This window comes from Lipophrys pholis (genome assembly GCF_963383615.2).
Source record: "Lipophrys pholis genome assembly, chromosome: 13".
Classification (NCBI taxonomy): Eukaryota; Metazoa; Chordata; class Actinopteri; order Blenniiformes; family Blenniidae; genus Lipophrys; species Lipophrys pholis.
Genome location: NC_137632.1, coordinates 1,487,479 through 1,508,111, shown reverse-complemented (window position 1 = coordinate 1,508,111; position 20,633 = coordinate 1,487,479). Strand labels below are relative to the sequence as shown.

General features: G+C 44.7%; 2 protein-coding genes across 2 annotated transcripts in view; one reads left to right on the top strand and one right to left on the bottom strand.

Moving 5' to 3' along the window:
* The window catches only part of crfb2 (cytokine receptor family member b2), a 32,687-nt gene that overhangs the window by 6,714 nt on the left and 5,340 nt on the right, over positions 1-20,633 (top strand). The window contains exons 5-7 of the mRNA XM_080477893.1: positions 4,573-4,721; positions 13,691-13,850; positions 19,253-19,371. Of these exons, the coding sequence (XP_080334019.1) occupies positions 4,573-4,721; positions 13,691-13,850; positions 19,253-19,371 (428 nt within the window). The remainder of the gene's footprint in view (positions 1-4,572; positions 4,722-13,690; positions 13,851-19,252; positions 19,372-20,633) is intronic.
* The window catches only part of LOC308118467 (interleukin-10 receptor subunit beta-like), a 55,257-nt gene continuing 48,589 nt past the window's right edge, over positions 13,966-20,633 (bottom strand). The window contains exon 6 of the mRNA XM_080477896.1: positions 13,966-14,273. Within this exon, the coding sequence (XP_080334022.1) occupies positions 14,080-14,273 (194 nt within the window). The 3' untranslated portion in view covers positions 13,966-14,079. The remainder of the gene's footprint in view (positions 14,274-20,633) is intronic.

Below are 20,633 nucleotides of genomic sequence, written 5' to 3'. Positions count from 1 at the left end.
CTGAGAGCCGGAGGAACAACCTGTGATTCTGCAGGATACTGGAGGAACAACCTGTGACTCTACGGGATACTGGAGGAACAACCTGTGATTCTACGGGATACTGGAGGAGGCAAAGGAGCTCAACATATTGGCGTTCATGACCGACCTGATGAAATACACACTAGACCTCCCCAGTGGCAGAGAGCTCAGGATTGAACAGGAACGCCACGCATTAGAGGCAAAGCCCAGTAGGGTGCGGATAAAACCCCAGTCGGTCGTGGTTAAGTTCAGGAGCTTCATAGTGATGGAGGATGTGCCTGGCAGAAAAAAGTGGCGACTCACAATAATGTCTGCTGCCCCGTATCTGGCACAGATGCTGGTTTTCTTTTGAAGACGGCATTCAGTGCTACAGTGATGCGACAGAGGCAACGAGGATGTCACAAGGACTCTTGGTGACCGTCATGAAACCTGTTGGAGACCATCATGAAACCAGCCGGTCACCGTCATGAAACCAGCCGGTCACCGTCATGAAACCAGCCGGTGACCGTCATGAAACCAGCCGGTCACCTTCATGAAACCAGCCGGTGACCATCATGTAACCAGCCGGTAACCCTCATGAAACCTTTTGGTGACCGTCATGAAACCAGCCGGTGACCGTCATGAAACCAGCCGGTCACCATCATGAAACCAGCCGGTGACCGTCATGAAACCAGCCGGTAACCCTCATGAAACCTTTTGGTGACCGTCATGAAACCAGCCAGTGACCGTCATGAAACCTCTTGGTCACCATTATGAAACCTCTTGGTGACCATCATGAAACCTTTTGGTGACCGTCATGAAACCAGCCGGTGACCGTCATGAAACCTCTTGGTCACCCTCATGAAACCTTTTGGTGACCGTCATGAGGTTTCATCCGGTCACCGTCATGTAACCAGCCGGTAACCCTCATGAAACCTTTTGGTGACCGTCATGAAAACAGCCGGTGACCGTCATGAAACCAGCCGGTCACCATCATGAAACCAGCCGGTAACCCTCATGAAACCTCTTGGTGACCATCATGAAACCTTTTGGTGACCGTCATGAAACCAGCCGGTCACCATCATAAAACCTTTTGGTGACCGTCATGAAACCTGTTGGTGACCCTCATGAAACCTTTTGGTGACCGTCATGAAACCAGCCGGTGACCGTCATGAAACCTCTTGGTCACCATCATGAAACCAGCCGGTGACCGTCATGAGGTTTCATCCGGTCACCGTCATGAAACCAGCCGGTAACCCTCATGAAACCTTTTGGTGACCGTCATGAAAACAGCCGGTGACCGTCATGAAACCAGCCGGTGACCCTCATGAAACCTTTTGGTGACCATCATGAAACCTTTTGGTGACCGTCATGAAACCAGTCGGTGACCGTCATGAAACCTTTTGGTGACCCTCATGAAACCTTTTGGTGACCATCATGAAACCAGCCGGTGACCGTCATGAAACCTTTTGGTGACCCTCATGAAACCTTTTGGAGACCATCATGAAACCAGCCGGTCACCATCATGAAACCAGCCGGTCACCATCATGAAACCTTTTGGTGACCATCATGAAACCAGCCGGTGACCGTCATGAGGTTTCATCCGGTCACTGTCATGAAACCAGCCGGTAACCGTCATGAAACCTTTTGGTGACCGTCATGAAACCTCTTGGTGACCGTCATGAAACCTGTTTAGTGACCATCATGAAACCAGCCGGTGACCCTCATGAAACCTGTTTAGTGACCATCATGAAACCAGCCGGTGACCGTCATGAAACCAGCCGGTGACCATCATGAAACCAGTCGGTGACCGTCATGAAACCTTTTGGTGACCATCATGAAACCAGCCGGTGACCGTGATGAAACCTTTTGGTGACCATCATGAAACCTTTTGGTGACCGTCATGAAACCTGTTGGTGACCCTCATGAAACCTTTTGGTGACCGTCATGAAACCAGCCGGTCACCATCATGAAACCTTTTGGTGACCGTCATGAAACCTGTTGGTGACGGTCATGAAACCTTTTGGTGACCGTCATGAAACCAGCCGGTCACCATCATGAAACCTCTTGGTGACCATCATGAAACCTTTTGGTGACCATCATGAAACCAGCCGGTGACCGTCATGAAACCTTTTGGTGACCATCATGAAACCTTTTGGTGACCGTCATGAAACCAGCCGGTCACCATCATGAAACCTTTTGGTGACCGTCATGAAACCAGTTGGTGACCCTCATGAAACCTGTTGGTGACCATCATGAAACCAGCCGGTCACCATCATGAAACCTGTTGGTGACCATCATGAAACCAGCCGGTGACCGTCATGAGGTTTCATCCGGTCACTGTCATGAAACCAGCCGGTAACCGTCATGAAACCTGTTTAGTGACCATCATGAAACCAGCCGGTGACCCTCATGAAACCTGTTTAGTGACCATCATGAAACCAGCCGGTGACCGTCATGAAACCAGCCGGTAACCCTCATGAAAACTTTTGGTGACCGTCATGAAACCTGTTGGTGACAGTCATGAAACCTTTTGGTGACCATCATGAAACGTTTTGGTGACCGTCATGAAACCAGCCAGTGACCATCATGAAACCAGCCGGTTACCGTCATGAAACCAGCCGGTGACCGTCATGAAACCAGCCGGTGACCCTCATGAAACCTTTTGGTGACCATCATGAAACCTTTTGGTGACCGTCATGAAACCAGTCGGTGACCGTCATGAAACCAGCCGGTGACCCTCATGAAACCTTTTGGTGACCATCATGAAACCAGCCGGTGACCGTCATGAAACCTTTTGGTGACCCTCATGAAACCTTTTGGTGACCATCATGAAACCAGCCGGTGACCGTCATGAAACCTTTTGGAGACCATCATGAAACCAGCCGGTCACCATCATGAAACCAGCCGGTCACCGTCATGAAACCTTTTGGTGACCGTCATGAAACCAGCCGGTCACCATCATGAAACCAGCCGGTCACCATCATGAAACCTTTTGGTGACCGTCATGAAACCTGTTGGTGACCATCATGAAACCAGCTGGTCACCATCATGAAACCAGCCGGTCACCATCATGAAACCTTTTGGTGACCGTCATGAAAACAGCCGGTGACCGTCATGAAACCAGCCAGTGACCGTCATGAGGTTTCATCCGGTCACTGTCATGAAACCAGCCGGTAACCGTCATGAAACCTTTTGGTGACCGTCATGAAACCTCTTGGTGACCGTCATGAAACCTGTTTAGTGACCATCATGAAACCAGCCGGTGACCGTCATGAAACCTCTTGGTGACCGTCATGAAACCAGCCGGTGACCCTCATGAAACCTGTTTAGTGACCATCATGAAACCAGCCGGTGACCGTCATGAAACCAGCCGGTAACCCTCATGAAAACCTTTGGTGACCCTCATGAAACCTGTTGGTGACCGTCATGAAACCAGCCAGTGACCATCATGAAACCAGCCGGTGACCGTCATGAAACCTTTTGGTGACCGTCATGAAACCAGCCAGTGACCATCATGAAACCAGCCGGTGACCGTCATGAAACCTTTTGGTGACCCTCATGAAACCTTTTGGTGACCATCATGAAACCAGCCGGTGACCGTCATGAAACCTTTTGGTGACCGTCATGAAACCAGCCAGTGACCGTCATGAAACCAGCTGGTCACCATCATGAAACCAGCCGGTCACCATCATGAAACCAGCCGGTGACCGTCATGAAACCTCTTGGTGACCCTCATGAAACCTTTTGGTGACCATCATGAAACCTTTTGGTGACCATCATGAAACCAGCCGGTGACCGTCATGAAACCTTTTGGTGACCCTCATGAAACCTTTTGGTGACCATCATGAAACCTTTTGGTGACCATCATGAAACCAGCCGGTGACCGTCATGAAACCTTTTGGTGACCGTCATGAAACCAGCCAGTGACCGTCATGAAACCTCTTGGTGACCCTCATGAAACCAGCTGGTCACCATCATGAAACCAGCCGGTCACCATCATGAAACCAGCCGGTGACCGTCATGAAACCTCTTGGTGACCCTCATGAAACCTTTTGGTGACCATCATGAAACCAGCCGGTGACCGTCATGAAACCTCTTGGTGACCATCATGAAATCAGTTGGTGACCGTCATAAAAACCAAACTGTCATGAGACCAGCCGGTTCCCAATGCAGTGGACCACCGCAACCAGACCGATACAACGAAACACCGTGACTGGACCGAAACAGTGGATCACTGCAACCGGACCAATGCAATGGAACATGGAGCAGCACACCAGCCGCTGGGTGTGGAGCCGCTCATTTGAATTAACTGGATCTGTTTGACAGGCATTTTTCAAACCAGCCAACAGATTGTTCAGAAGTTCTGATCTTACTTAATTGTAACCTTAAGACAGTAATCCACAGTGATCCCCACCTCTCTCTTTGGTCAGAATTAGGCAAATCATGGCTTGATCACTGAAGCATTTCATATTGTTTTGTTATAATCTGAGGTTTTGTTTTTTGTCAATTTCCCAATTATGACTGTAGCAATAGCACAAGTTTATGTTCTGTCACGTTGTGTTTGTCTTCAAGATCACATGGCTCTGCCACTGCTGACTGTCACACCCTGCGGCAGAGATCTGTGTGTGGATCTTCAACCTCCTCACGAACACTATCGAGAGATCTACAACATTCTCAGTTACCACCTCCATGTCGAGAGCAGCAGTAAAGAAGATGGTCAGGTAATAAATAACGTCAGTATCAGGGTTTAAATTTCACTGCAGGATTGCAGGGATTGCTCATGTTTTCGTCTATTCCTGCAAATCTGTCTTTCATAGTGCGGGAATTTCCTGCACACAGCTGTGGTGTGTGTGTGTGTGTGTGTGTGTGTGTGTGTGTGTGTGTGTGTGTGTGTGTGTGTGGTCCGCCTGCTGCAGAAAAGCCCTCTCCTCGTGTTCTCCCTGTAAGTGCTGTATAAAACCGTCTGCAACTCCGCAGTTAGTGGCAGATCAGATTATTTTTTTTTTTTAATGAAAACACATTTTCAGCTTCTGTGGGAGGGCGGCAGGTGGGAGAGCAAGCGTGAGGAGAGAGAGCGCAGCGGATCGGACTTACATGATGGACCTGAACGCATCACTCGGGTCAGCGCGTGATAGTTACAATAGTGAGACGAGGTCAGAAAGACAAGTATCACCTGGACATTCTGGAGAAGCAGAGGCTCAACACTGCGCAGATACAGGCTGGTTTAGGATCTGAGGCTCATTTCAGAGCTTGGCCCTCCCCAAGAGCAGTTTGACTTTAACAGAGCGATCAAGTGCAAGGCTATATCTAGGGGGGGTCTGAGGGGGCTTCAGCCTCCCCTTAACATAATCAAGTCTTTTTTTTTTTATGTCTTTTTTAAAGAAAAGCATCCTCCAAGCTCTTGCTCAATCAGAGCTCCCCTCTCAACAGCAACATTTCAGGTACAGGGGTAACCGACTTGTTTTCATACTTTATCGTGTGAATCTCTTTCATTGAAGTAATGAAAGTAATCCTTGATTCCTTCATCAAATAATTTTCTTGATCTTTTAAAGTATTTCTTTTTAATTTATTCTGAATTGTTGATGACCTCTACAAATGAAGAATGCATTTTTAAAAGCATTGTATAATAATTTACATAGCATCATAAAACAACAAATATTCTTTTTGTATTATTAAAAATGATCTGAAATGAAAAATACTTAAGTTAGACATTCATCTATTATGCAAAACTGATTTTTATTGTGTCATTTAATTTAACAAAAAATGGCATGTGTATAACTTGAATAATGAGAGCTGCATATAATGCACACTGGCATAACACCACACGTAACGTGCACCACACGTAACGTGCACCACACGTAACGTGCACCACACGTAACGTGCACCACACGTAACGTGCACCACACGTAACGTGCACCACACGTAACGTGCACCACACGTAACGTGCACCACACGTAACGTGCACCACACGTAACGTTCAGCCCCCCTGAAAACAATCATGGCAATCAAGGCCATGGTGCCTTGAAGTGGAAGGAGATGAAGAAGAGGAGAGAGGACAGAGGAATAAAACAGAACACTGAGAATCACAGCAATGCATATAGTTCAGAGAATGTACACAAGTGAGATTTTTTAGTTTCTTTTGAAAGAGATGGAGCAGAGAAGCCAAAGAAGAAGCAAAGTATAGTGCATGGAAACAAGAGACCACCAAAAGTACGATTAAGAACATGGATGCAGCTTGAAAAGATAAGAGAGGAGGAAAAAGAGGCAACAGAAATAATGTAAATAATTCAGAGAAAGCAAAGAGAAGAAGAAAGAAACACTATTTGCTGTATCCAGAAAGGAGAAGATTTCAGTGATCTGTTGATTGATGGGATAATGTAAGACCTATAGTTAGACTCATGCATAGTATCTCCCCCTGAGTGTATACATTCTCCCCATGTGAAGCAGGTAGGGGGGAATTTCCACCACTTTGGAAAATGAAATTCAAGAGCTGAGTATCATTGGGCGTGCACCGATAACACTTTTCTGAAGGACAAGTACAAGAACATTTCAATACACCTTTACAGAGAAAAAACTATTCCACATGTGCAAGTAGGGACACACTCCGGCGGCACAAAGCCAGTAGTGAGATGCGACACCGGTGTCACATCGTCGTCGCATCACCCGCGATGAGACAGCTTCACGTCACCGGCAATGTGACAGCTGCATCTTCTGATCGTCATGGCGTTGCATCACGTCGTGTTGCATCACGTCGCATCTCGAGTCGGTGGCCAGCACACCATAGCTCTGTGTCTGCACACACCGGCAGGTGTGTGCGACACGCGGCGGCCCGTCCAATGGAGCACTGGCCAGCGATGTGACGTGACGTGACAGGACGAGCGAACTCGATAGTGCATCAGAGCTGCACCCAGCTGGACGACGGACGTCCGTGGCTGCTTCCAAGCTCCGATCCCAGAACCACCAGTTCAAAGCTGAATATGTAAATATAGAGGATTCATACAGCCGACATATTAAAATATTGCAGGCGTGTCTTAAATCACTGACTAATCAGCAGATGGCTCCTCAAAATCGGACCCGTTCAATTGTCCTGAGTACCCCAACGGAAAGGTGACGGAAAAGCGTCAACCTTTGAATCGGTTATTTTGGAACCTTAACAATTCTTGCAGTTTAAACGTATGAAAACCCAAATCGTACTGGACCATCCCAGCACTTTTTGTGCAGTGGAACATATTTCTCCTTCTCCCCAAAGGAGAAATATGTCAGCAGGTACAACTCTGACTTTATGAAGGTGGGTGAGGCAGAGTCCAGAGCCAAATACTCTCACATCCACCAGATAAATAAATGTTTATGAGATCATCACAGTGTATCATATCATTTATTTTACTTTGTTAATCTAAGTGGACTTGATTTAATTTTTGAATACAAATCAAACCAAGACTCGTTAATATTTCAATGGGACTCAATATAGCACTGGGTCAGAGGTCAAGGGGGTTGAGAACCCCTGATCTTGATCATGGAACACACCACATATATCAAGCTTTGAAGATCTTACGGAGCGAAATGCATTCTGTTCTGCCTTCAATAATAAATGTTCAATAATTAGATTGTAAATTGCTCGGTTCAGACTTCCTGTTAATCAGAATGTATTTTATGTTGTTTATTGTTCATCTTCGCCTTAGTGCCTTTATTTTGACACAGGAAGTGATTCACCGGAAGTAACAAGTAAAGCTCAGAGACAGTGGCCGTTTTCCAATACCTATACTTGTCCATACTTGTGCTCTCGTGTACTCGTGAAACGTCATCAGTGGGAGACCAAGTACTGTTCCAATCATTAGGGCGTTTCTTACCGAGTACACATGGAATACCCGGATGTATCCTCGCTCCGCCCACTTTTTCGAGGATGCATCGACACTGACCTGTGCAGACTTGAGAAGCCAATTTACCCATAATGCATTTTGCAAGAGAAGCCGGAGGAGATCGCGGAGGAGGAAACACCCAACGGTGCGTAAAAAATCTGAAATATTAGCGTCATTGTTCAACAGAGTGCAGTTTTAAGTGTTTTAGATGAGAATATAGTTGTTTAAAATGTTATTATGAGGTTGATATTTCAAGAACATGCAAACTTAAACATTTGTTCTGGCGTTTTCATGAGATCTAAATGTTTTAGTGTAAATCTAACAGTGTTCAGGTACATTTAAATTTGCTGCTGAGGGGAAAGATCCTGTTTAAAACTATTTAACTTGAATGAGAGGTGAAGGTACTACTGGCCATAGTGTTTTGTCTCAATTGCACTGAAGTGTTCTACCTATTATACTGGAGGTTTTACTGGTTCTACTGGTGGTTCTACTGGTTCTATTGGTTCTACTGGAGGATGCTGTGGATTCAAACTAACACCATGCACTATTTTAACCCAGGACTACTGAGGAACCTGAAGCCTGATCCAGTGGAAAAGAGGAACTCCTCCAGATGAGGATGGGAGTGAGGATTGTTTTTGATGCTTGAATTATTACATGTATATATTTTATTTATACATGTGTTAATAACTTATTGAATTGGTTGTGTCATTCTTTTTGTTTTATTTTCTCCTCATAGACCTCATAATGGTTGAAATTCCTCCGAGACAATTTCTTCTTTAAAGCAACATTACATTGTTTATCAAATAAAACAGAGAAATGTTCAGTTCTATATTTTACAGTCATAAACAATCATTTACAGTCTGTCGATCTCTCTGTCTTTATCCATCTATCTCCATATATTTACACATGAGTAGAGAACATGGCCACATGAGGAGAGCTTCCTGTCTAGATGTGGTTCTGCTCTCTGAGCAGGTCGTTCTTCAGGAGCAGGTAGCTGGACAGTGAGTCTCGCTCGCACATCACTTCCTGCCAGGTCCCTCTGGACGTCCTCAGTGTCACCTGGTCATCTCCATCATCATCCCTGGACCTTCCTCCTCCTCTTCCTCCCTGGACCGTCCTTCTCCCTGGACCTCCCTCTCCACCTCCATGATGTCACCCGATGCCACACAGACAACACTCAGACAGCAACCAGAGGACGTCTCTCCAGGCTCTCAGAAAGACGGAGCACCAGCAGGTTTGGCCTGGTGTCTGTTGGGTTTCATCCTGCCTGTCAGTTAAAATTCACATGAAAACATTTTATACATTTTGATGTAATCATGAATCAGAATTCATTGTGTACCTTCGTGTTCATGATTGTGATTATTGAGATAAAGCAGGTTGCCAGTACAGTGATATAATAACAATGCATGCAGGCATGGGTACAGTACCCCCTCTGTCACCCAGCAGAAAGTACCTGGTAGATACAGTACTTCCTCCATCACCCAGCTGGTACCAGTACTTGCTGGTACATGGAGGATCTGCGCAGGACAAGAGCATTCTGCACAGATCCCCAGTTGCCAATGTACACATCAATAAACCTCATATATTATAGACTCTTTTTTAACGACAAGTAGATGCAGGGAAGATTCTACCTTGCTGACATGTTTCAGCTGCATCTATAGTCTTCCTCAGAGCATCATCTGGTTGTGATGACGTGTTGGCCTTTATCAGGTGACGGGCCAGATGAGGCTCTGAGAAAGACTACAGATGAAGCTGAAACATGTCAGCAAGGTAGAATCTTTCCTGCATCTACCTGTGGTTACAAAAGACTCTGTAATATATGAGGTTTAGAAGGACAAAATGAACAATTCAACTGTCAATAAACCTCCTTTGGTATGACAAATAACTAGAGAGGAAAAGTTTTCTGTTTAGGGAACAGATGTGTTGTGGCTCTGCAGGACGAAGAATTAGAAGGTGACACCATCAACGACTCCAGCAGGAGGAAGAATTAGAAGGTGACACCATCAATCAGCAGTACAGCAGAATATCTGATGACCAGCAGGAGGAAGAATTAGAAGGTGACACCATCAACCAGCAGTACAGCAGAATGCCTGATGCCCAACAGGAGGAAGACTTAGAAGGTGACACCATCAACCAGCAGTCCAGCAGAATGCATGATGCCCAGCAGGAGGAAGACTTAGAAGGTGACACCATCAACCAGCAGTACAGCAGAATACCTGATGACCAGCAGGAGGAAGACTTAGAAGGTGACACCATCAACCAGCAGTCCAGCAGAATGCCTGATGACCAGCAGGAGGAAGAATTAGAAGGTGACACCAGCAACCAGCAGTACAGCAGAATGCCTGATGACCAGCAGGAGCATCAGTATCAACATAACGATGCTCCTGGAAACCCTGAAGCTGGAGTCACGACACCTCCAGGAGAGAAAGGTTCCAGGGTAGGAACATTATTGACCTGTGTATCACTGCAGGGGTTCCTGGGAAAAAAAAGAAAGAACTTTAGAATTTTTATAAACAATGTAATAGTTCTATGTACATAATGTTTCTAACTTGTGTTTTTATTGTTGTAGGTTCTGCTGAAGTTTATTAAATAAAGTTTCCTTTATCTTCTGCTTGATATCTTTCTTTGCTCGATAGTAGAAGCCATGTGTGTATTTATGTATTTACTCTCACACAGTATAAGCCATTTATGTATTTATTCTAAAGAGAAATTACAGCTAATGATTGGAGTGCTTAACTGTAGAATGTATATTAGACAAATGTAATCCAGTACATATTAATGACATGACCAGAAGGATGACAACAAGCATCAGGAATGTGAAAAGCTGGTTAATTATTTAATAAACATCAGGGATCTTCAGTAAAACAGTAAAATAATTGTTTGTATTAGTAGAACATTTCTGATGAGCTGCTTTTATTGTTACTGAACTGAAAGGAGAGGAAGAGTAAAATAAAGGCTGTATAGGAGGTAGAAGTAATAGTAACACTGTACTATACACAGAACTATACACTGTTCTTTATACAGTACTGTACACAGTACTATATGGTACTATACACAGTACTGTACATGGTACAATACACTGTAATATACACAGCATGTATGTGACAGAAAAGGTACTATTTTACAATAATGTTCTAAAATATTGATCATCATATAAAATATCAGGTACAAATCACCTTCCTGCTGAACCAGATAGTTAGTACATTGGTGGTTATAGTTAGTTCATTTGTGGTTATGGTTAGTACATTAGTTGTTGTGGTCAGTACATTAGTGGTGTTGGGATTTATGGTTGGTTATTAGCATATAATTACTGTAAGTAATAGATTACTAAAAGTGATAAATCACTGGAGTAATTTAAGAAAAATTGAAATTATTAATGGAAGTAAACGGTCATTTACTCATTAACAACTTCTAAAGTAATTGAGTAATTACTTAAAGAGAAAAGAAAATGAATAAATTATCAAAAATAATTTATTCCTAAAAAAATTATTAATTTGCATGAATTTGTTATTTATGTATTAATAATAAATCGGGGCACCACCAGATAAACTGGAAATAGCTAATACCAAAATATCAGTCTCGTTTGTAAAAAGTTTATTTAAGTTAGTTAATATTTCTGCATAAAATATAACAATCTTAAATAGAATGGAAGGTGTGAGATCCAAGCACAGACTGTTACAAACCAGTGAATTGTCTACAATAAATACACAATAATCACCAAGAAGCGTACAATTCAGCAACAACAGACGTTTATTAATAAAAATGTATTAATTCATAAATAATTCGGAAATCATCTCATAAATCAACACATTCAAGTAGCAAACGACATCTAACACGGAGATCTAATCTATTAAACAGCAAACATTATGTACAAAGAGTGTGTGGGTGTGTGTGTGTGTGTGTGTGTGCGTGTGGTCTGGAGTGAGTGGGTGTAATGACCTCGAACGTCCACCAGGTGGAGGCAGACGTCGGCGGGTCAATGCGGTGACTGTGACGACCACTAGATGCGTGCGGCGGCGCGCAGAGGGAGAGTACAATGACTTGATGTGTCCACCAGGTGGATATCAAGAGGGATTGCGATGACCCACGCGACCACTAGAGGCGTTTGAGTCGCTCTTTCTGGGGACGCGGCGGTTGCTTAGTGGCCAGATAAACAAGACGTCCGTCGAGCGTGCATGCGGCAGTCTACTGAGGGCGTAACGAACGGGCGGTTCCGTTGGCCCGGTTCTGAGCACCGTAGTCCTAAGTGGAGGTCGGGACCTGCAGTTAGAACTCTTGTGATCAAGGTAGATCTGCTCTTGCAGCAGATAACACCTTGGTGCTACATGCAGTAGTGTGTGTGAGTTTATCTTGATCGGATAACGGGGGGTGCGTAGCTGCGGGTTAGTGAAAGAGGGGGAGAGAGGAGAAAGACAGAGAATTCTTGCGAGGCTCAGTTCTGAACCCTGGTTCCTCCACACAGAGCTCACTTGGACCTCTGGTTCTGAGGTGGAAAACCAGAGTCCTGGACTTGGTTGGTGCGCGTGAACGCGCATACACAAACATGTGAGATGCTGCTGCCTTCTGAGCGGCACATTGAAACACATTGCATTTTCAACAGAACATCATTCTAACTATTCTGCCCAGACAGAGCTCTCACCCTCCGGTTCTGGCTGAACAGCACCGTCCGTGGTTCTGTTGGTTCTGTGAGGCTGTGGTAACTGGTTGTTACCGGGTCTGAATTCAGCGTCCTGAATTCAGAGGCTTGGCTCCAGCTGCAGGAGTAGACCGCTGAGAGGATGATTTTGGAGAGGAGACGATGGCTCTGGTCTCCAGAATCCCCCAAAAACAGGAAAAATATAGGAAACAGAAGATGTAGTCCAAACTGGGTCCTGCTCGTCCAGCTGGCTGGCGTTGATGTTTCTTTTGTTCCTATTCGGGTACTCTCTTCATCATCCTGAGGCAGAGACATGTGTCTCCCTCGAAGGATAGATTGAGAAGCAGAGAGATTTGGTAGGAGAAGTTTCACCCAGGCTAGAATTTTGGACCCCTGTGGTGTTCGGGTTGGATTCGAGCATCCTCATTGGCCACTTCCGGGGTCTGGCTTGCTCCCCTGCTGTTTTATGGCCTGTTCATTGTCCCTGGTGTTTTTCCTTCGGGGGAGAAATTTCTGGAGGAGTTCATGGAATCTTCAGCCCCAACAGTGGTTATGGTCAGTGCATTTGTGGTTGTAGTTAGTACATTGATGGTGATGATGGTTAAGGTTAGTACATTTGTAGTTGTAGTTAGTACATTAATAGTTATAGTTAGTACATTGGTGGTTACATTCATGGTTATAGTTAGTACATACATGGTTATAGTTTTATAGTTAGTACAATGATAGTTAGGGTTAGTACATTGATGGTTAGGGTTAGTGCATTTGTGGTTCTAGTTTTATAATGAGTACATTGATGGTAAGGGTTTAGTATATTGGTAGTTACGGTTAGTGCATTGATGGTAAGGGGTTAGTACATTGATGGTTAGGGTTAGTACATCAGGGGTAGTACAGTTGTAATTTGTTAGTACATCAGTGTTAGTACAGCTGTAATTTGTTAGTACATCAGGGTTAGTACAGTTGTAATTTGTTAGTACATCAGGGTTAGTACATCAGTGTTAGTACAGCTGTAATTTGTTAGTACATCAGGGTTAGTACAGTTGTAATTTGACAAAATTTAGAAAAGTTCAAGAAGTACCAATACTTTTGCCACAGGTAAAGTGCAACACAATAACATGCAAAGAGTTGAAAAAACCTCTTACAGCTTCTAGAAGTGTATCAAATCATTCCACGCTATTAATTTAACATGTTTTTATTTCAGTTTTTCATCAAAACTCAGTCTCTGACGCGAGAGACTGTGAAGGATCTGACTCCTGGGCAACGATACTGCATCTCGGTGAGCTTCTGGGACATCTTGGAGGAAACAAAGTCCAACTTTAGCAAACCTGTGTGTGCATTAACCCGAGGTGTCCATTCTGCCGGTACGCTCTTCTCCTTTTTCAGTTCTTTTCTTACACAAGGACATTTTAAGCAAACTTGATCCATCGTCCGATGTGGCCACACATCCACATCCTAGAAGTAGGATGGGTCAGTTATGTAATCTTTATTGCAGACAGAGGTCCATATAAAACAAAAATCAACAAAAAGTACATAGAGAAAGCAGAAAGTGTAAAAAAAAATAACGAAAGATACAACACACTGAACTGCATATTAACACATTTTACAATTTATGCACCTATTGTCAGGGTTATGCAGGGTGGAACGAAAACGCATACTCAGCCAGTTCCATAAAAACAGGTTTATTGCAACAAAGTTCAGGGAACACGAGGAGACGCAGGGGACACAAGGGCGAGGACGAGCGGAGCGACAAGATGACAAGAGGCGAGACATGTTGACGAGACGATCTGAAAAGAACGACAGAGGGAGAGAAGTGGACACAAGGAAGGGGTGGACACAAGTGGAACATGGGTTAATTAGAAACACGAGGTGAGACACACAGAGGCAGACACAGAGACCTGACAGCCCTTCAAGGGCCAGCACCTGACGGCCCAAACACAGGGGGGGAACTCGGAAGGCACGGGGGCCAAAGGCAAACTAAGAACAGGGACTGACAGGTCAGGGAACATGGGAAACTAGAGACGGGGGAAACACATTTAGGTGTTACTAATTAAAGCAATTAGTTTAGTTGGTCAGGTATTTTCTTTTTTCAGTGTAGCAGCTTTTCAATGGGCTGACGAGCTTCTACAATGTGGTTCCCTGACCCATCCATTCGACACATGAACAATTGACTGGCACGATGCCAACATGGGACTCAAACCAGCAGCCTCAGAGCATCATTGTAGGCCACTTCAAGTCTACAAGAAGCTGCATGGTGTATAGCAGTTTGATGTAGGCCCTGAACTGTAGGAGCGGTGTATAGCGCTGTGACGTAGGCCATGAACAGTAGTCGCGACATATAGCGGTGTGACGTAGGCCCTGAACAGTAGGAGCAGTGTATAGCAGTGTGACGTAGGCCCTGAACAGTAGGAGCAGTGTGATGTAGGCCCTAAACAGTAGCAGCGGTGTATAGCGGTGTGACGTAGACCATGGACAGTAGTCGCGACATATAGCGGTGTGACGTAGGCCCTGAACAGTAGCAGCAGTGTGATGTAGGCCCTAAACAGTAGCAGCGGTGTATAGCGGTGTGACGTAGGCCATGGACAGTAGTAGCGGTGTATAGCGGTGTGACGTAGGCCCTGAACAGTAGGAATGGTGTATAACGGTGTTATGTAGGCCCTGAACAAAGTAGCGATGTATAGTGGTGTGACGTAGGCCCTGAACAGAGTAGCGATGTACAGCAGTGTGACGTAGGATCTAAACAGAGGTAGCGACGTATAGCGGTGTGACGTAGGCCCTGTACAGTAGTAGCAGTGTATAGCGGTGTGATGTAGGCCCTTAACAGTGAGCATCTGAGAGAATCCCAGCACATAGCAACCAGTCATCAGATATGACGTTGCCTCGTTATTTAATTTTCTCACAGACATCAAGAGGACTGTTTGCCAGATTAAAGATCGGAAAACTATATTTCTTGTCCCTAATGTTTCTAACTATCATTATGCTGCTTTTCTAGATAGGTTTTGTCAATACTTTAGCTTGTTCTGGAATCGTCCCTTCTTCTTTTGCCCTGATGGACTTCATCTCAACATGGTGGGTAGTCAGGTGTTAGCTGTTAATATGCTACATGCGGTAAATTCATCTCCACGAGACTGTTTACATTCCACGGACATGCCACCCAAGTGTCCTTCCTCGTGGACTGCTGTTGGCAGCAGCAGCACCCCCTACTGTCCTCCACGGTCATTGCTTTCTGAAAATGAGTCACCTCATCTGCTTCCTCCAGCCCCCCCACTGTCTTTTCCCGTCAATAACATTCTCATTATGTGTTCTCAAAGGAAAACTTTCTTCCTGCTGCCCCCTCACCCTCTAATCACAAAACCCGCCATGTGGAGACTGTCTGTCCCACCACCATTTTATCTAAGACAACATCAATTCCACAGGAGAGGATTTAATCAAAGAAATTTGATCAAAATCAAAACTGCCTCTGTATTTAAACAAAATCCCACAACAATCAAATGTGGATTGTTAAATATTCGTTCACTTTTGTCCAAATCTTTATTTGTGATTTGGTAATGGATCACAAATGTGATTTCTGTCCCCTCACTGAGACCTGGTTAAAAGGAGACGAATATCTCAGCCCAAATGAAGCAACTCCCACCACTCATGTTAACCATCATGTCCCTGGAGAAACTGGACGAGGAGGAGGAGGAGCATCTATCTAGAACTCTAGTCTTCTTATTGATCCCAGAACTAAAACTATCCAGAAATCCTTTGAAAGTCTCACTCTGAATCTCATGACTCTGACCAGAAAACCCAGCAGCAGTTCTACTTGTCCCAGTGTACCGTCCTCCTGGACCATACTCTGAATGTCTGTCTGAATTCTCAGACTTTCGCTCTACTTTAGTACTTTAGTGATATCTATCGAATAATTCTGCGGCCAAATTTGGGGAAGTAATTCTATCAATATTGACTTCAATTCCATCTGTGGATCAAATAGAAAATGGCTGTCACACCCAGGTTGAGTTTATTGTAGATGGAACAGCAACCTTACTTGCTCAACATTCGATTCCATTGCCCCCTTGAAGATAAACGCAACAACTCAGAGGAGGATAGCTTCATGGTATAATGATAATGTGCGAATGTGAAAGAAAACGGCATGAAAATTGGTGTAGAAGTGGCATCCTACTCAATCAGAAGTATTTCAAACAGCCTGGAGGGATAGTTTGTTAATCTATAAAAAACCCTTTACAAAACCCAAACTGATTTCTTTTCCTCCTTAACTGAAGAAAACAAGAACAATCCTGGATTTCTCTTCAGTACTATAGCCAGGCTGACAAAAAGTCACAGCTCTGTCGAACCTAATATCCCTTCAACTGTGAGCAGTAATGTCTTTGTAAACTTTTTTAATGCCAAAATTCTAATTGTTAGGGATAAAATTAAAGATACACTGCCAAAAGTAGTCATAGGCCTATAAATCACATCTTCAGTTCCCTCAGTAAAACCTGATTCTCAATTATTCAGCTTCCACCCTATAGAGCTCCTTGAGTTATCCTCAGTTATGGCTTCATCTAAACGAACAACTTGCCTGTTAGATCCAATTCCAACGAAACTGCTTAAAGACATTTTCCCCTTGATTAGCACATCAATAATAGATCAGATCAACCTATCTCTAATAACAGGATATGTGCCACAAGCCAGTGGGCACTGTGCGTACAATGGTTTTGACGGTGTGAAAAAAAAATATGTTAAAGGCAGTGGCGGGCCGTCAGGGCCTGCAAGGCCTTCTCTGCAAGCCTAAGAAGAATATCTGAATCACAGGCTGATGTTGATTATATTTTGTCCATGAATACTGCTTAAATAATTCCAAATTATCTGTCTGCTTCCCCTCATAGCTTCTCCCCCAACTGCGCTGCTTCCAAACGTGTACTTCCATATTAAAGCTTTTAACCAATCACATTTCAGCCATCACCTGTTGCCGGGTCAAGAAATCTGCCCGAGGCCTTCAGATTCAAATCTGCAGGCGTCTGCAGCGTAAAATAAGTGTCAGTTGCTGCTGCTTCAACCAATCAGATTTTGATATTGGCGACTTGGGACTTGTGACGTCAGTGTATTCAAGCCCTCTGATTGGATCATCAAAGAGTTCACTCTCCAGCTAGCTGACTGCATCTGGAGCAGCTGCATGAACAAAAATATAGTTATGTTGATTTAATAGAGGTTTTATCAACCCACAATGACTAAAGGAGAAGATAAAGACATTTGGTTGCAGATTTATTGTCAAAACCATTTTCAAGACAGACTTTTCCAAGAGGTGTTTGAACTCACCGCAGCGCTCCAAGTGCACGGAGATCCGGTTCAATTTACCAGCGCACACGACAACTTCCTTGGCAGGATTCAGGATTATGTTATTTGCCATTGTATTTTTAAGACCACGAAAAACTGACGTTTGTCACCGTCCTCAACCATCAGAAGCTTCGGTAATAGCAGCTGCTTTTTTTATGCAGCTGCTGCAGAAGGAGACGTGACAGCCTTGTCTTGTCCCTCTTTCTAAACTAAAGGAGTTTGATACCACCCATTTATTTTTATTCTTGCGAGGACTGCCTTTTTCACCTCCGTAATATTTCCAACATTAGAAACATGCTGACTCAGAGTGATGCTGAAAAACTAATCCATCATTAGTTACTTCCAGAGTAACTATTGTAACTCCCTATTATCAGGGTGAAACAATAACTGGTTCAAAATGCTGCAGCCAGAGTCGTGACAAGAACCAGCACCAGAGAGCACCTCACTCCAATACTAATCTCGCTTCATTGGCTCCCTGTTCAATCTAGAAGAGAATTTAAAATCCTCCTTCTAACTTAGAACGCTCTTAACAACCAGGTTCCATCATATCTTAAAGAACTGCTAGTCCCAGATCTCCCCAGAAGAACTCTTGGTTCTCACAGTGCTGGCTTACTGGAGGTTCCTAGATTTTCTAAAAGTAGAATGGAGGCAGAGCTTTCAGCTTTCAGGTTCCTCTGATGTGGAACCACATCCCAGTTTCAGTTAGGGAGGCTTTTCAGGTGAGACTCAAGACTTTTCTATTTACTAAAGCTTATAGTTAGGGCTGTTTTAAAACACTGCTGTTCTGTTTCTAGCCCCCTACCCGAACCAGGTTCTGTTTCTTGCCCCCTATCCGAACCAGGGCCTGTATCCCTCCCCTAATCTCTCTGTCTATCCTATCCTTTCCTCTCCTCTATCCCCTCACCCCAACTCGCCAAGCCGCTACCTCTGAGTCAGGTGTCTGCAAAGGTTTTTTCCTGTGAGAGGGAGTTTTTCACTTTGTGTTATTTTGTGTCTGTGAGAGAGGGAGTATATTTGTACGCCCACATGTGGAATATGTGGCTCTTTGTAGTTTCACCATCACTTTTTTCACTCTTGGTCTGTGGACACCCCTGTTGGACACCCCTGATCTCTGCCATACTGAGCACACCTTCAGTATCCGCTGCAGTCCAGCACTATCAGGGCCAGTAGAACCAGGTCCTCTGTTGCAGTCCAGCACTATCAGGGCCAGTAGAACCAGGTCCTCTGTCCGGCTTGATCCGTCAGTGTGTCTACCACCAAACGTGTTTATCGATCAGCATTGACGTCATTACACGAATTAAGTAAATTGTTAATTGAGCAGCAGCAGGCAGTGAGGAGCCGTCAAAGCCTTGAGTCTATCCAGCAGCACACTGCTGGGGTCTGCTGTGTGTGGGGGTGGCAGTGTCGGGGGGGGCTCTGGATTGACCTGCTCTGCCATGTCTTTGGTCAGACTCTAGGACTGCAGCGCTGCTGTGCCTGCTGGTGGTGCTGGCTGCAGCGTTCTCTGTCTCCATGCTCGTCCTCACTGGTTTCATCTCTCGGACAAACACAGCTTTGCCGTCAGTCCTGGTAAGTGATGCAAGTTGGTAAAAGCAAAGAGGTTTAATAACTTGTTATTACAAAGTGTTTAAGTTACTGTAAATCTAATAGTGAAATAAAATACATTTCTTATGGATTTGTAGTTACAGTATCAGTTAAATAAACCTGTTTTTCACTTCATACCATGCAGATCTCATCGATTACAATTGTTAAACATTTTCAGTGTGTGATACACAAGAAAAATAGGAATAAAATGAAATGAAAATAAAAACAAAAATATAAGAATAAAGTTTAAAAAAAAAAAGGTTTAACTATAACAATGAGTGATTTCAGTTTACATTAGGGTCTTTTTCACCAGAACGAACCAGGTATTAGTTCAGAGCCAGGTCCAGATTTAGCACCAGTTCTTTGTCTTTCCACCGCCAAAGCCCCGGCCTATCAGGGGCTAAACTGGTGCTAAGCCGACCCCACATCATCCACATCGTTGCTGGGCCAGAGCGGGTCCAGAGCGGGGCCAGAACGGGATCTGAGCGTAGCCACAGTGGGATCTGAGCAGGGCCAGAGCGGGATCTGAGCAGGGCCAGAGCAGGGTCGGAGCGGGGCCAGAGTGGGCCAGAGTGGGGCCTGACACGTCATCAGCTGGGGGTGGAGTTATTGCCCAGAGTGGAAAACCAGCCCGGTCTGCCACTGCTCTCACTCGGCTCTGATGACAATGGAAAAACAACTGGTTCTTTGGAGGTGAAGAACTGGCAATAGCCTCGGCCCTGATCCAGCACCTGGTTCTTTTTGGTGACATTGGTACAAATGTAAGTCGTGATGATGAATATTACTGGAAGGCTTTGTTTGTTGTTTAATTGATAATGATTATTGTGTGGATCTCTCCTCCTCTTGGCCGGGCCCCCTCTGGATAATCAGAAGGTTCAGCTGACTGTTGGCGGAGGAAGGAGTGACACTTTTTCTACAGCAGGATCGCAAACTAGGATTTGAGCAAATTACGCCTGTCAATTGTGTTTTGTAGAAGTCAACCACAGAGTATATTTTTCCATCTTCAATCTTCTTCCCCTCTCAGTCCATTTGGGGTCTCAGTGGCAGTACAGAGAAGCCCAGCCATCTCTGTCCCCTGCAACTTCTTCCAGCTCTTCTGGGGGGACCCTGAGCCGCTTCCAGTCCCAACCAGAGATATAATACCTCCAGAGTCCCCCAGGGTGTTTGGTGGATTTTATCTGTGAAAAAAGACATGATGGCATTGCAGAAGGAGGTTGTGTACAGGTGAGGAGGGAGAGAGTCTAGGG